Raw genomic sequence first — 13,239 nt, 5'->3', positions numbered from 1 at the left:
GTTTTGTTTTGAACGCCTTCGAACCTACACATTGTACTGAAATCGAATGAGCTACAAAACTTCAAGCAAAAAACATCAAGACGCAAACCACAAATTAAAAGAGGAGCTGGCCAAGCAACCAACAAATATATAATAATATCTGTATCAAAAGTTACCGAAAAAACGTTACATGAAAAAAATATTCAGAGCATTGTAGAAAAATAAAGCAACTTAATTATGTGAGCGCGGGTGTATAAGTATATATTTATTTTAAAATGTTTAACTTGAGGGCCTAATAACTTTGATCACGTAACGTTCGTTTATAACAATCCAATATATAATTAAGAAATATACCGGTATACGTGGCGTGCCTATTACTTATGAGTATCTGGACCGTAGCTGCTAAAGAAGAAGAATGATATATCCAGCTGCTAGCGTGCATCATTCTCTTTCTAAATTAGTGACTCTCGCTTTTGCTAATAAGTTAATATAGCCATGGGACTTGGTAAGCCGTGCAAAAGCTATAAAAAGGAAACCGAAAATATTGGATGACACTCACTTCTCACTGAAGAATGGCTTGCCAACTGGCGTACAAAAGTAAATTAACAAGGGAGCAAACATGTCATATTTACACAAATGCCGAAAATTTGTTTGTCAATTAAATGAAACCATATTGATAAATCATTTAAATTTGCTGGCATATGCTTTGTGTAATATATCACATTGTTCTCGTTGGCCAAACAAGGAGGTCTGCCCTTTTGTTGAATAGCGAGAAGCGCGAAAACTAGTTTTTTTAACTTTAGTGGACACGCGTTTTTGTACTATTATATGAAAATGCTTATACTTGTAAATCCACATGCTCGGTAGTTACTCTAGGATACCCTAGATTTTTGTACATAACCACAAAAAAGCTGAATACACCAGACATCAAATGACACACATTAGCCTTTCGTTACTCAATGATGTACTTTATTTTCGTAATCTGGAATAAATCAGATGAGATCAAAGAATTCGCCAAATTTGTCAAGTTTCTTCTCCTTATCAGTTTCAGCCTTGAATTCCTCATACCACTGAACTAATTTGGAATTCTTTGATTTTTCCGCTGGAGTCATTTCTTTAAGGAATTCACCAAAAACATGCTCGAAATTCTTAGCTAAATCAAGGATTTTCTCTTCGAATTCGCTTTCAAACTTCGTGAAACCATTATTTTCTAAAGCTGTCTTTATCGTAATTTTTAATTTCGAATCATCGGGCATTTTCTCATAGTCATCCATCAATGTTGCGAAATCGACCATATATTCGAACAGTTTTATAATGCCTTGGGCTTCATCTTCCTTTTCAAGCTGAGGCACTTCATTAGCAATGCGAGACATACGAGTAATATTCGCTTGCAACAGCTCGTCTTTGACTGGAATTTCATTTAATTCCTTCACGGCATTCTTAACCACTACGCTACCTTTATCGACCGTATATTTTGCTAATGCAGCTATTCCACCCAAAGTGTAAGCCACGACTCTTAGTTTGGGGTCGTCTTCTTCAGATGAGGCATCCTTAGAGACATGGTTCTCATGCACAGCAACCGCGACCGACTCTCGTTTTGTATGAGGTAAAGCGTGAACGAGCTGTTGTGGAAAATATTTGATTATATTTATAATGTGTTTATGTATGTATAAATAAAATAACTATGAGATATTTTTAGAGATACATTTGTTTTTTAAATTAATCTACCTGCACCAACAGCAATGCACTTGCAGCGAGAATCAAGATTTGTTTCATTTTTAATTGAAAGATTTAAATTCAAATGTAATAGAGTGACTGACGTTCAGCGACAATCGCAGAAGCTGATTGAATTTCAATTGCAAATGCAGTGAGGTTTTATACCATTTCTCTACCAGCAAATTTTTCGCTAATGCGGTCCTTAGAAGCTATAGAATATATGTACCATATAACGGGTGTTTTATTAAAAGCATCGAACTATATTTCAAACAAACAAAAAAAAACGTCAATGAAATCATATGATCTAAGCAGCTATTCGGTTGACCCATTTCTGAGTTGATTCGGTCAACAATAACTCGTCACAGTAAAAGGTATTGCCTTGCTATTGTCGGAACCATTTAGTACTTAGAAAAGTGGTACCTCCGTGGAGCACAGCTTATTCAAGAGTAAGGTCGCCTCGCTCTTTAGTTTCGAAAACGCTGCTCCTGGCATGCAAATTATACCAAACAGTAATATATTTTGGTGTGAATCACTAGTTTATGGACTCCTATTGTATTAGTGATGCTGCAAATATGGCAATTTTGTTATTCATACAGTCACTAAACCAAAAGTAAATATGCCGTAAACCTAACGAAACACTCTGTGTAATTGAACACTGATTTAAGGCACACATTTCCCCATTTTGTAATCGAAAAAATTTTATCAACATACATTTGTTTGTAAATTAAATTTATTTCAATTTGAAATTTAAGAATTCCACATATTTAAAAATACACTCTTCACATATAAATGCTAATAAATTAATCACACAATGCGCTTCTAATCTTTCAGCCCTGCACAAATAATTTTACATATTCATATAAGCTGATGAATTTTTTGTGCCCAGAGTTTTACTTACTAGTACCAAGTGATAGCTTTATTCACTAAAAAGTTAGGCTTAACTGTACAAGGAACTCGTGTTGAGAATAATTCATTTAACTGACGCCGTGCGCCCGTTAAGATATGCGAGTATGGTGCCAAGTTGCAATTTGAAATGGTGAACATCTGTCAAAAAACTACAAAGTGGCGCAAAATCAATCATCATGGTTTTTGAATAACTTTTTTGCTAATTATTTATTGCGAGTGATGGAAATCTTTATTTGGGGCAAATACTGCAGCTGTTTAGTTTCCAAGTGTCAAATATGATTGACGTTCGACGCCATTTGTATAAAGTATACTTCCGATAGGGTGATTACTTTTGCGCCGCCTTGTAGAATAACCTTCCATAGAATGTTCATTTCCGATATAACAAAAACTATATTTTTTTACCTAATGAAGAAAATTTTTATCAATCGCACATCAATTTCGCTCATCTGAAGAAGTTTTTCAAAAGACTTAAACAATTTGACATCGCTTAAACATGCGCTGAGTTGGTTCCTCTTGAACTTAGACATTTCTTTGTGCATTTTGCAACAAAATAAATTTATTTTTTATTTACTATATATTCGTCTATTATTTATGTCTAATAATGGCACGTAGCGATAATTTGTGTTAAACAATTGTACGGTACATGGCACAGTGATGAGTTCAGCAATAAACCGGTATGTCACACATCGGCCTTGATTATTGCAAAATGCATGTTTAAGTTTGTAGAAGTGTGTTATCAGTACGTTTACAGTTAAATTATATTTAAATATTTAAATTTTTGCATATATTGTATTGTATTGCATATATGTATGCAATTCGCGCGTACATGCTTCCACAGGTGCTTGGCCGAATTTCTACTGGTGGTTTCTCTCTCTCTCTCTCTATTGGTGGCTTCCGTTGTGATGCTTCATTTCATTTATTAAGCCTATGGTAAGAGACCTCCGGTCACAAAATGACTTAAAGATAAGATTAAAAGTAGTTTGATAACAGCTTAAATAATGGGTTTTTCAGTAAGAGCGCTTCAACTTTTGAACTTTTTTGAATAAAACACAAACGGTTTGACTTTTTTAACTAATTTTTTTTTATTATCGAGTTTGAACATATACATTTAAGTATGAAATTCGATTTCTTTTGCATGTCCACCGCGTGTACGTTTTACGAAGTCCAATCGTTGAACCCAATTTTCGACCACTCTTTTGCATAAATCGGCCGAAATTCCAGCAATTTCGCGTTCAATATTGGCTCTGAGCTCACAAATCGTCGCCGGCTCCCAAAACGGGAGGGCTTGTTAAATGGACCGTAAAATGGCCGTAATGCTCTTAAAGAAGCAGCAACAGAACGATTATTTTCATAAAAAAATTGCACGATTTGCAATCGTTGCTCAAGTGTGTAGCGTTCCATGATGAAATGTATACTAATGAAGTTTACAAATGACAAGCGAAAAATAAAAAATATTGCGTCGTTCGCCCTCACTATCGGAAAAAAGTTGAAGCGCACCAATTGAACAACCCCATATATATATAGCCTTGCCATAAATTATGTGACAAATTTTACAATTGAAATGGCGAGAACAAATTCGCAGAAAAAAGGTGCGTTATTTTTTATTTTGTTCGTATGCATTGTCAACTCTTAAATTATACTTAGTTCTGTGGCAAATTTCGCTTGTTAACAATGCAGTGGGGAGCTAAGGAAAATCTCATTGCAATGATTGCATTACAAAAGTGTGGCGAAAGTGCAAGTGAGATTTACGACTTCCTGAAAAAATTTAATATTTCAAAAATGTTTGTTTACCGCGCCATAAATCGTTTTTCCCAAACGTCTGAAGTGGCAGACAGAAAATAAAGTAGTCGTCCTCCGTGGTTCGAATAAAAGAGGTTCGATAAATAATTCGAAGAAATCCTCTTAGACAGCAGAAAATCATGTCCAGGGAAATGAATGTATCGACCAGATCCATGCCAAGACTAATTAGAGATGATATCCACATGAAAACCTTCTGTCGCTCAATTGGTCATCTTTTGATAACGAGCTTGAAGAAAATTATACCCGAGAGATGCAAACAGCTTCTTTGGTGAAATATTATTTTCACAGATGAGAAAATTTTCACTGTTGAAGAAGTTTTTAATAAGCAAATCGACAAAATCTATGCTAAAACTTCTAACTATGAAAAAAAAATGTTGTTCCAAGGGTTCAGCGAGGCCACCATCCATCAGTGCAAAAGTGTACCAGGAGGATGTCTTAGAAGGCGTGGTTAAGCAGTTGAGCAGTACTCTCCTCAATGGAAACTGTTGGATCTTACAGCGAGATTCCGCTTCAGCCCATAAGGCAAAAACCATCGAGCAGTGGCAAAAAACAATATTCTCGGGTTCATAGCCGCAAAAGATTCGCCGTCGGGAAATCCAGATCTGAATCCATTGGAGTACAGTATATAGTCAGAATGGGAGAACATGGCCTGTCGAAGGTCTTGGAAAGTCTCAAACTGCACTAGTTGCATGGCCTAATCGTTTGAAGGCTTGTGTAAAAGCAAATGATGACCATTTCGAATGAAAATTTAAATTCTTTTTTAGTATTTACATGACGAAATAAAACTAACTTCGTTAAAAAAAGTATTATAATTTTATATCGATAACGGAGTTAACTTGTAACACAACTTATGGCAGGACTAAGTATATGCGTGTAATTGGCGCGTACAACCCTCGTTGAGTGTTCCTCCAATTTGTGGGGTGTGTCTTGATGTTGTTACACAAATGGAGAGGCCTTCAATTTTATGCGACAGCTTTTCTATTATTGGTGTTTCATGCCCACCGAAGGCTTTTAACCCCGGTTCTACCGAATGTTAGTCACAAACAAACCCATTCAGCTGCAACAGCCGCCATGCATCACGGTGCAAAATTTAAATGACGGAATGTTATGTTAGTATATCTTCTATTACCACACATCTGTTTGATATTTTTCTTTTCATAGTGCCACATCAAATGAATTATTTTCAAAAATAATTTCTACATAAGAGCATTTATTTTTAAGAATCATAAAATGGAAGATATGGCAAGTTTGATTCACAGATTGGCCTCAATTTGCAAAAAGTGAAAACTTAAGAATCGAAAATCTACAGTCACTTAAGTTTCTTAAGTTAAGTTAAGTTAAATTATGTTTCATAATTTAAGTAATCGATAACACTGCATTCCATATAACAGCTTGGGTAAAATATTAATTTGCATTCAGTTACGTAATTCAAGTCTAGACTAACTCAGTTTTAGAGGTGTGTGAGCCGCATCTTCCATATAGTTTAATTTTTGAATGAGCTGAAAATCGAATATTTCGAAAACGTGTTCGTGGCACCTAAAGTTCGGTTCTGCACGAATTGTAATACGAGCACCCTTAAAACAAACATCCTCTAAACAATATTTTTATTTGTATTAATAAGCATTAACAATCGTCAATTAGCAATTATCAACAGTAAATATGTTTTTGTACTAAAGCACATGGAAAAGTAAAACTAAAACAAAATATAAAATTATTAAAGCAGTCAAGCCAATCGCTGAGGTAGCGTGATAAGCTGGGCTGGGCAGCATCACTGTCATTAAAAATTTATGTATTCTAGACGTCGGGAGACAACAAAACAACAAGCAATGCTGAAAAGAAAAACGCAGGTTGTTTGTATATAATTTTTAATCGAAAAAATAAACATAAAAAGAGGTTGTCTGTAAAGTCGATTTACTGACGATAGTTTAACGTGACAACGTCATAAGAAAATATTGATGGAATGGTTGCAATTTTCAAAACAAAATTTTAATTTTATTTGTTTGATAGATATTTTGTATGGATATAGAGGAGGAGGTAAATGGAATTGCAATGGAATAGGTCAAGTTATTTTACATTTACACAAACGTGAAAAATGACGAAGCATTTATCAAATTCATGAAAGATATCTTCAATTTCGATTGTGCGTCAGACGTTAATAAGTCAACAACACTAAGAAGCACCATCATCGATTTGCCAAGACACTTTACACTCGAAACACTCCCTTTCATTTCCTACTTTTTCTATCATCGTCCTATTCTCAACAGAGAAATGGTTCATTACCATGCACACAGGAAGAAGGCATATGCAAATACAAGTATGTGAATTTATATACCTACATATGCGCATATACATACATATATATGCTCACTCAAGTAGGACAGAGCCAGATGTCGAACGTTGCCGAACGCGGGGGCCGATTGTGCTCTTTGTCGTTCGTTCCGCGTTCTCGCTTGCAGTTCAAGCACATTAGCTTACATTTGCTTGCGTACGGAATAGATTCGTATATTTGATATGTCCATATGACTTGTATGCATCTTTACATATAGATTTGTTCTTTTTGAAAATTGCGCGAAATTGTTTATGTATATGCATATTTATATACATATATTAGTATACAACATATCTTATAAGGTATATGGTAAATATTACCATACATTTTTTCCTTCATATATAATAAAAAAATTAATAATAATAACATTAAAACAACAGGTATTATTAACAAACTTGGTTTTATTTTAAATTCTTCAAGTAAATCAAATTAATAATAATCAATAAGAAGGCATATGCAAATACAAATACGTGAATTTATATATGTACATATGCGCATATACATACATATATACGGTCACTTAAGTAGGAGAGAGCAAGATGTCGAACGTTGCCGTTCGTTTGCTTTGTTCGTTCCGCGCTTTCGCTTGCAGTTCATTCAAGGTAACGGCAATGAGCAAGGTAACGACAAATGAGCAAGGTAACGAGAAATGAGCAAGGTAACGACAAATGAGCAAGGTAACACTAATGAGCAAGGTAACACTAATGAGCAAGGTAACACTAATGAGCAAGGTAACGACAAATGAGCAAGGTAAGACACATTTTTTCGTGCGTGCAGCCGGCTAAATCGAATTATAAGACGTTATCACGTCAAAAAGTACCTCACTATAAAAACAGTTTTTTACACTGTTTGTTTTGAGTATTAATTTCCGAGCGATTGTTGTTGCTAATTATGTAAGTTGTTAGCAGTTGCGCGCGACCAGAGCTGTGCTAGAGTACAATAAAACGTTTCTAAACTGGCCATTACAAGTGCTGAACATTTTACCCAATTAGAAATTATTTATTTTTTTATTGAGTTTTTTCAAGAATTCGATTGCGTTTACAAACGGAGGAGGCCCGAATTCAAGACACTAACGAAATATTTATAATTTTTGCCAAGATTTTTATCACTTAAAATAATTTGTTTGGTTTTATTTTTTTATTATTTCATATTTTAACTTAGTTGTTGATGAACAGATACTTTGCTTCAATCCCATTTTTAACTGTAAAATTTCTGGTAGTAAATAATGACTTCCACTAAATTTGACGAAAAAATATTCATATTTTCGATCCATTGATCTTCAATTCCACTTGAATTGCTTTCTGGGCAGAAGTGTACAATGTTTCGAAGTATGTAAAAACAACTTCCACGAAATAATGTAGTTTATATCTATTATTTAAGTTTTTTTGCTTTTCTCTAAAGTTAGTTGAGAATTACAAAGAGACTTCCTTAAATAAATATTACAACAAATTTACGTTCATTCGGTTTTTATTAAATTTTTAATAGTTTTTTATGTAGGCACACATGTCCACAACGCATGTATGAGGGATATTAATGCTGCTGCAACAATAACAACAACAGCAACATTTAACGGCTGTTCGGTTTGTTTGCTTTTTTTTGTTCCACGTGAAATACATTTTTCATATGGAGGAAAAGCTCAACTCCGTAAGCAAACAAAATTGTCCAAAGTCAACGCGATTTTTGAGGCACTGCAAGCTTTAACTTTTTTGTACTGAAATTTAATGGGCTACAAAACTGCATATTCAAAAGTTTTATAAAAGCTCGTATTAAAAAGTTTGAAATTTTAATGAAAATTTTATGAGTTGTCCAGAATTTCGTACAAAGTTTGGTTCTTTGACTCATATGGCTTTTGTTAGAAAAGGAACTATATTTTTTATTATTGAAAAATTGTTAAAATGTAAATGTGAAAGTTTATAATGACATGTGGTACGCAGTTTTTCCAACGAGTGTACATTTAGTGCTAATAATTACTATTGATTAAATATATTTTACTTACTTAATCACAGTAGTAAAATAGGGTGCAAAAACCAACCTTTTAACTGTCGACTCGTTCGGTCAATTATTTCCAGTTATTAGTTGTTCTTAAAGGTCGACCATTTTCACAATAAGTTTCAATAATTTTACTCGCCTATCGTATAAAATTGTACATCTGTCCAGCTGGGAAATGTCGAAGACAACATAAAAAAGTTACCACCTACCAAATTCGCGTTACATTTGATTATAAACTGTTGAAGCAGCTGCCGACATGTTGAGTTCAGTTGCCCGTTTCCGTAAGAAATCAATTAAATTGGCGTCACATGGATTTAAATGTGAAATCCAAATTGCTCGATTGCGTGTAATTAAACCAATAATTATCTGTGGCAGAATAGAGTATAGTAAGCATTAGTTTATATATATAAATTCTCTCCCAAAGAGAAGAAAAGGCCAAGAAGTTACAAAAAAAATCATTGAATCCTTAAACTTCTGTTAAGGGTTTGGCCTAGCTGCTCCTCCTAATTATGGCATGCGTCTTGATGTTGTTCCCCAAATGGAGGAACCTAAAGTTGTAAGCCGACTCCGAACGACAAATGGTTTCTTATGAGGAGCTTTTTCATGTCAGAACCATGCTCGGAGTCTTGCCCTTGCCTGCCGAGGAACAGAAAAAAACTTGTTCACTCATTTTTCTGTTTCATACACGGCGATTCGATCCTACGCAGTCCTGAATAGTAGTCTCGCACCACCCCATTCAACTACGGCAACCGATATTATACAAAGATTGCGAATGGCTCCTAGAGTTTCGCGGTTTTTTCCACAAAATCCAATGAATATCTCACTTATGTATATTTTTCGCCACCGTAATAAAAATAATTTGATTATTCATCAGCTGATTAATACTGACAATTTAAAAATTAATATATAGAAGTTTTTCGAATGAATCAATCAAAATGAGGTTTGCACTTCGACTTCATGGCCTTTTGTGGCCTCCACTCTTCACAGTACCTCATCAAAACCCAGTTCCCTTAAAAACCCTCTAATAGAGCTGGATTGGGCTGAGGCCCTTCTTAAGGCCGACCAACTTTCTTCGTGCTATGGCGTCACACCCAAGAAGAAGATTTATTGAAGTCTCCGGGGTCTGGTCACAGAAACAACCAGAGTCAGTATATTATATCCCGATACTGTGCAGATGACTACGCAGTCTGCAGTGACCTCTGGGAATGCCCGTGAGCATTCCCAGTTTATTCTTAGAGAGGGCTTTAAGTTGCCTGGAGCTTCCTTGATTATACCCCCCAGTAAGGACTTCGCCTGGCGCCTGGCGGAGCGTCTGCCAAGCGATCAACCGAATCGGCTGGTGGGGGAAAATGATCATTGGACCTTCCCCTTACACTAGAAACCGGTCCCAGTTCGCTGGCAACAGCGGTGCAGTCAACATCGCTCCGCGCGTGAAAGCTGTTTTAAAAGTGTGTTAGAATTTTGCAGTGGCGAAAATGCAGCGATCTTTGGAGGAACATTACTCGTCAACAATTGGACCCTTCATCACGACAATGCGCCGGCGCACACCGCCTTCCTCTGCACCTCTGCTTTGGCCAAGATGGGGGTTCCGGTGCTTCCCCAACCGTCCTACAGCCCAGACCTGTCCCCTCCGGACTTCTTCTTGTTCCCGCGCCTGAAAGAAAGCTGAAGGGGAGGCGTTTCGACTCCATCGAGGCTATCCAGAAAACTGTGACAGCCGAATTGAACGCGATTCCGGCGGATGAGTTTAAAATAGTTGTATAAGCCAAAAGGTTTAATAAAACTGCTTAAAAAAAATAAGGCTCATTACTTTTCAATCAAGCCCTGTGTTTAATAATATTAAACTTTTCACATACCTAACTGGGTTGATATTCTTGTGTTCGAATGACAGCTAATTTGAAATTAAACTTAGTTGGAGCGAAACTCGCTATACATACACATTTGGGGGATGGAAAATTCTTCGCGAATTTTTTTTTCGGTCGAAACTCATCACAATTCTGATTATGGAAAAGAGAGTTCTGACTAAATGGTAAAGTTGACTACATTTGACTTCAAGCCACACAATCTCAAAATTCCATAGTGAATTCTATACATACAAACTCTTTTTTGTATATGGGCATACCGCAACTTTCTTAGAGATTTCGTCTTAGCTTTGTAGCACATCTGCGCCCTACCTTCTCCAAATATGGACTCGTACATACATCTATATTACTTATATGCAGAAAGATCAAATATTCTCCTAGTTAGTTACAATTACCAATAATTAGAGCATAATTAAATTCGGCATAAGATGCTGATTTACACTTTAACAAACTTTTTATTTCCCGGAGGAGTAGTTCATAATAATATTTGCTAGTGTATGTGCATATGTGTATGTATGAATTGAGCAGGTGCATTAGGGCTTCACTTAATTTGATGTTTCTCGAAATTTAGATATTCCTGCCTGGATTTGAGTTGATTAAAAGGTTAAAAAAACGTTTATATTTGTAATTTCTTGTAGTTTCTAATTTGATTCGATTGCGTACTATTTTAATACCCCATCATCAAAATAAGAAACTGACTTTGAAGGCATTTTAATTTGATTACATTCCTCATCTATCTCTACAACGCAGATTCGAATGGTCTTTTATTGTCCAATACTGAAAGTATTCCTATATGAGCCTCTTTAAAATGAGGGCCGCTTTCGCTTTCACAGCCACAATTTGTTCTTTTTAATGCGGATTTTACTTTAGGAAGTTACGGACTCACACGAATATGGTAGACGGCCCATAACTGGGATAAAACTAGATACTTGACTAGAAACATTTGGCAGTCATTAGGTATTCGGCCGAGCTCCTCCTCCTTCTATTTGTGGAGGTACCTACAGTTTTAAGCCGACTTCGAACGGCAGATATTTTTTTAATGAGGAGCTTTTTCATGGAAATACACTCGGAGGTTAGCCATTGCCTGCCGAGGGGCACCCGCTGTTAGAAAAAACTGTTTCTTCATTTTGGAGTTTCACCGAGATTCGAACCTACGTTCTCTCTGAACCCATTCAGCTACGGCGGCCGAATATGCCATATACATCCTTCAATAAATTATTAGTTTCAGTAGCAGGTTTTTTCTTCTATCAGGTTTTCCCTATTGTTACACATAATATATTTCTGGCACGCCAAATGTGAAGAAAGATTAGATTCAATAGATTAAATTGCAGCATTCGACAGAGAAAGTAAGATACTTAGCAGCTCATATATGTATGTGAGGCGTAAGCAAAAGTGTTATTGACTTATTTTGGAATCAATATCAATTATTTTAAAGCGCTTAAGCTGAGATAAGTTAAAATAGTTTTACATCCATGATTGACGAGTATGCATGTAAATTTTCAACTTTTCACATATTAAAACTTTACTCGATTATTCATCGGTTCATCTAAACTAATTTTTAAATTTTTTGGTATGACTTGCCATTCCGGTTCAATGATATTTTGCTGCTTTTTCTTTAAGGAATAACTTCTTCTTTCTGCACTCCTCTGCTTATACGTCAAAAGATACCTTCGGTTCGGTTATACTGCTCGCAGACCTGCAGGCAAGAAAAAGTGAATTAATTCCTAAACTAAAATAATTTGATGATCGTAGTTGATCGTAAAGAAAAGCAAAAATAGATATCACATGATTCAATCGAAGTTAATCATTATGAAACGGATTATTCATCATATTCATATCATTAATCAATCGGAAACGGAGTACTATTAAAAATAAAAATTGCAAGACAAAATTACTATTCAAAGAAAAATTTAAAACCAAAAACATTGGTCAAAAATATTAAATCAAAACCAAGTCATAATTCACGAAAAAATTCAGAAAAAAAATAAATAAAATAATAATTTAATAGTTTAAGAAAATTTTAATAATAGTTATTAATTTTATTAAAGTTAAAAAATAATTAATATTTTATTATTAGGTTAGGTTAGGATTTTGTGGCCTTGTTGTCATGTTTATTTTTCATGAAACCAGTTAGACTCTCTTATGAATGGTAAGATAGGTTTTATTTCATCACCGGATAATTCCGTAAGAGAGTAAAAAATGATCTTATATTTTCCTAACAACTTTGCCCTATTCCTGGCTAAGGCTGGGCAATTACAGAGGAAATGTTCTACTGTCGCTTCCTCTGTCTTGTCTTTACAACTTTTGCAGTATTCATGAGGAAATACTTTTATGAAAAATAATAGAAGAGCGCCTACCTAACACGCAATGACCGATGACACAAGCCACGATCTTCGAGGTGTTCTCTCTTGAGCAATTCTGGTTAAGCAATTCTACTAATCTTTTCTTATCTATTTGTGCCACATGGGCCTGGTTGTAACACAAGTATTTTCTTTTCTCCATAACTTATTGGCCTCCTGGACAACATTATTTTTTATCCTCAATTTGCAAGTTGCCATAGGAATTCCAATAATGCCTCTGTTTTCAGGCAGTGAAAGATTAGTATCCTTTCTAGCTGGCTCATCGGTCTTACAACAACCTTGAATATCTCTATCCATA

At 35.3% G+C, this 13,239-nt stretch overlaps 1 protein-coding gene across 1 annotated transcript; it reads right to left on the bottom strand.

Moving 5' to 3' along the window:
* Positions 1 to 926: 926 nt before the first annotated feature.
* LOC129235828 (uncharacterized) lies at positions 927 to 1,838 on the bottom strand. Its single transcript, XM_054869872.1, has 2 exons — positions 1,708 to 1,838; positions 927 to 1,601 (listed from the first exon to the last, which is right to left on the bottom strand). Exons 1-2 carry the CDS (start codon positions 1,753 to 1,755, stop codon positions 972 to 974), a joined length of 678 nt encoding a protein of 225 aa, XP_054725847.1. The 5' UTR covers positions 1,756 to 1,838; the 3' UTR covers positions 927 to 971.
* Between the last annotated feature and the right edge of the window lie 11,401 nt (positions 1,839 to 13,239).

This window comes from Anastrepha obliqua, chromosome 1 (genome assembly GCF_027943255.1).
Source record: "Anastrepha obliqua isolate idAnaObli1 chromosome 1, idAnaObli1_1.0, whole genome shotgun sequence".
In the NCBI taxonomy this organism is placed as follows: domain Eukaryota; kingdom Metazoa; phylum Arthropoda; class Insecta; order Diptera; family Tephritidae; genus Anastrepha; species Anastrepha obliqua.
The sequence above is the reverse complement of the archived record's forward strand: the minus strand, read 5'-3'. Positions and strand labels throughout refer to the sequence as shown.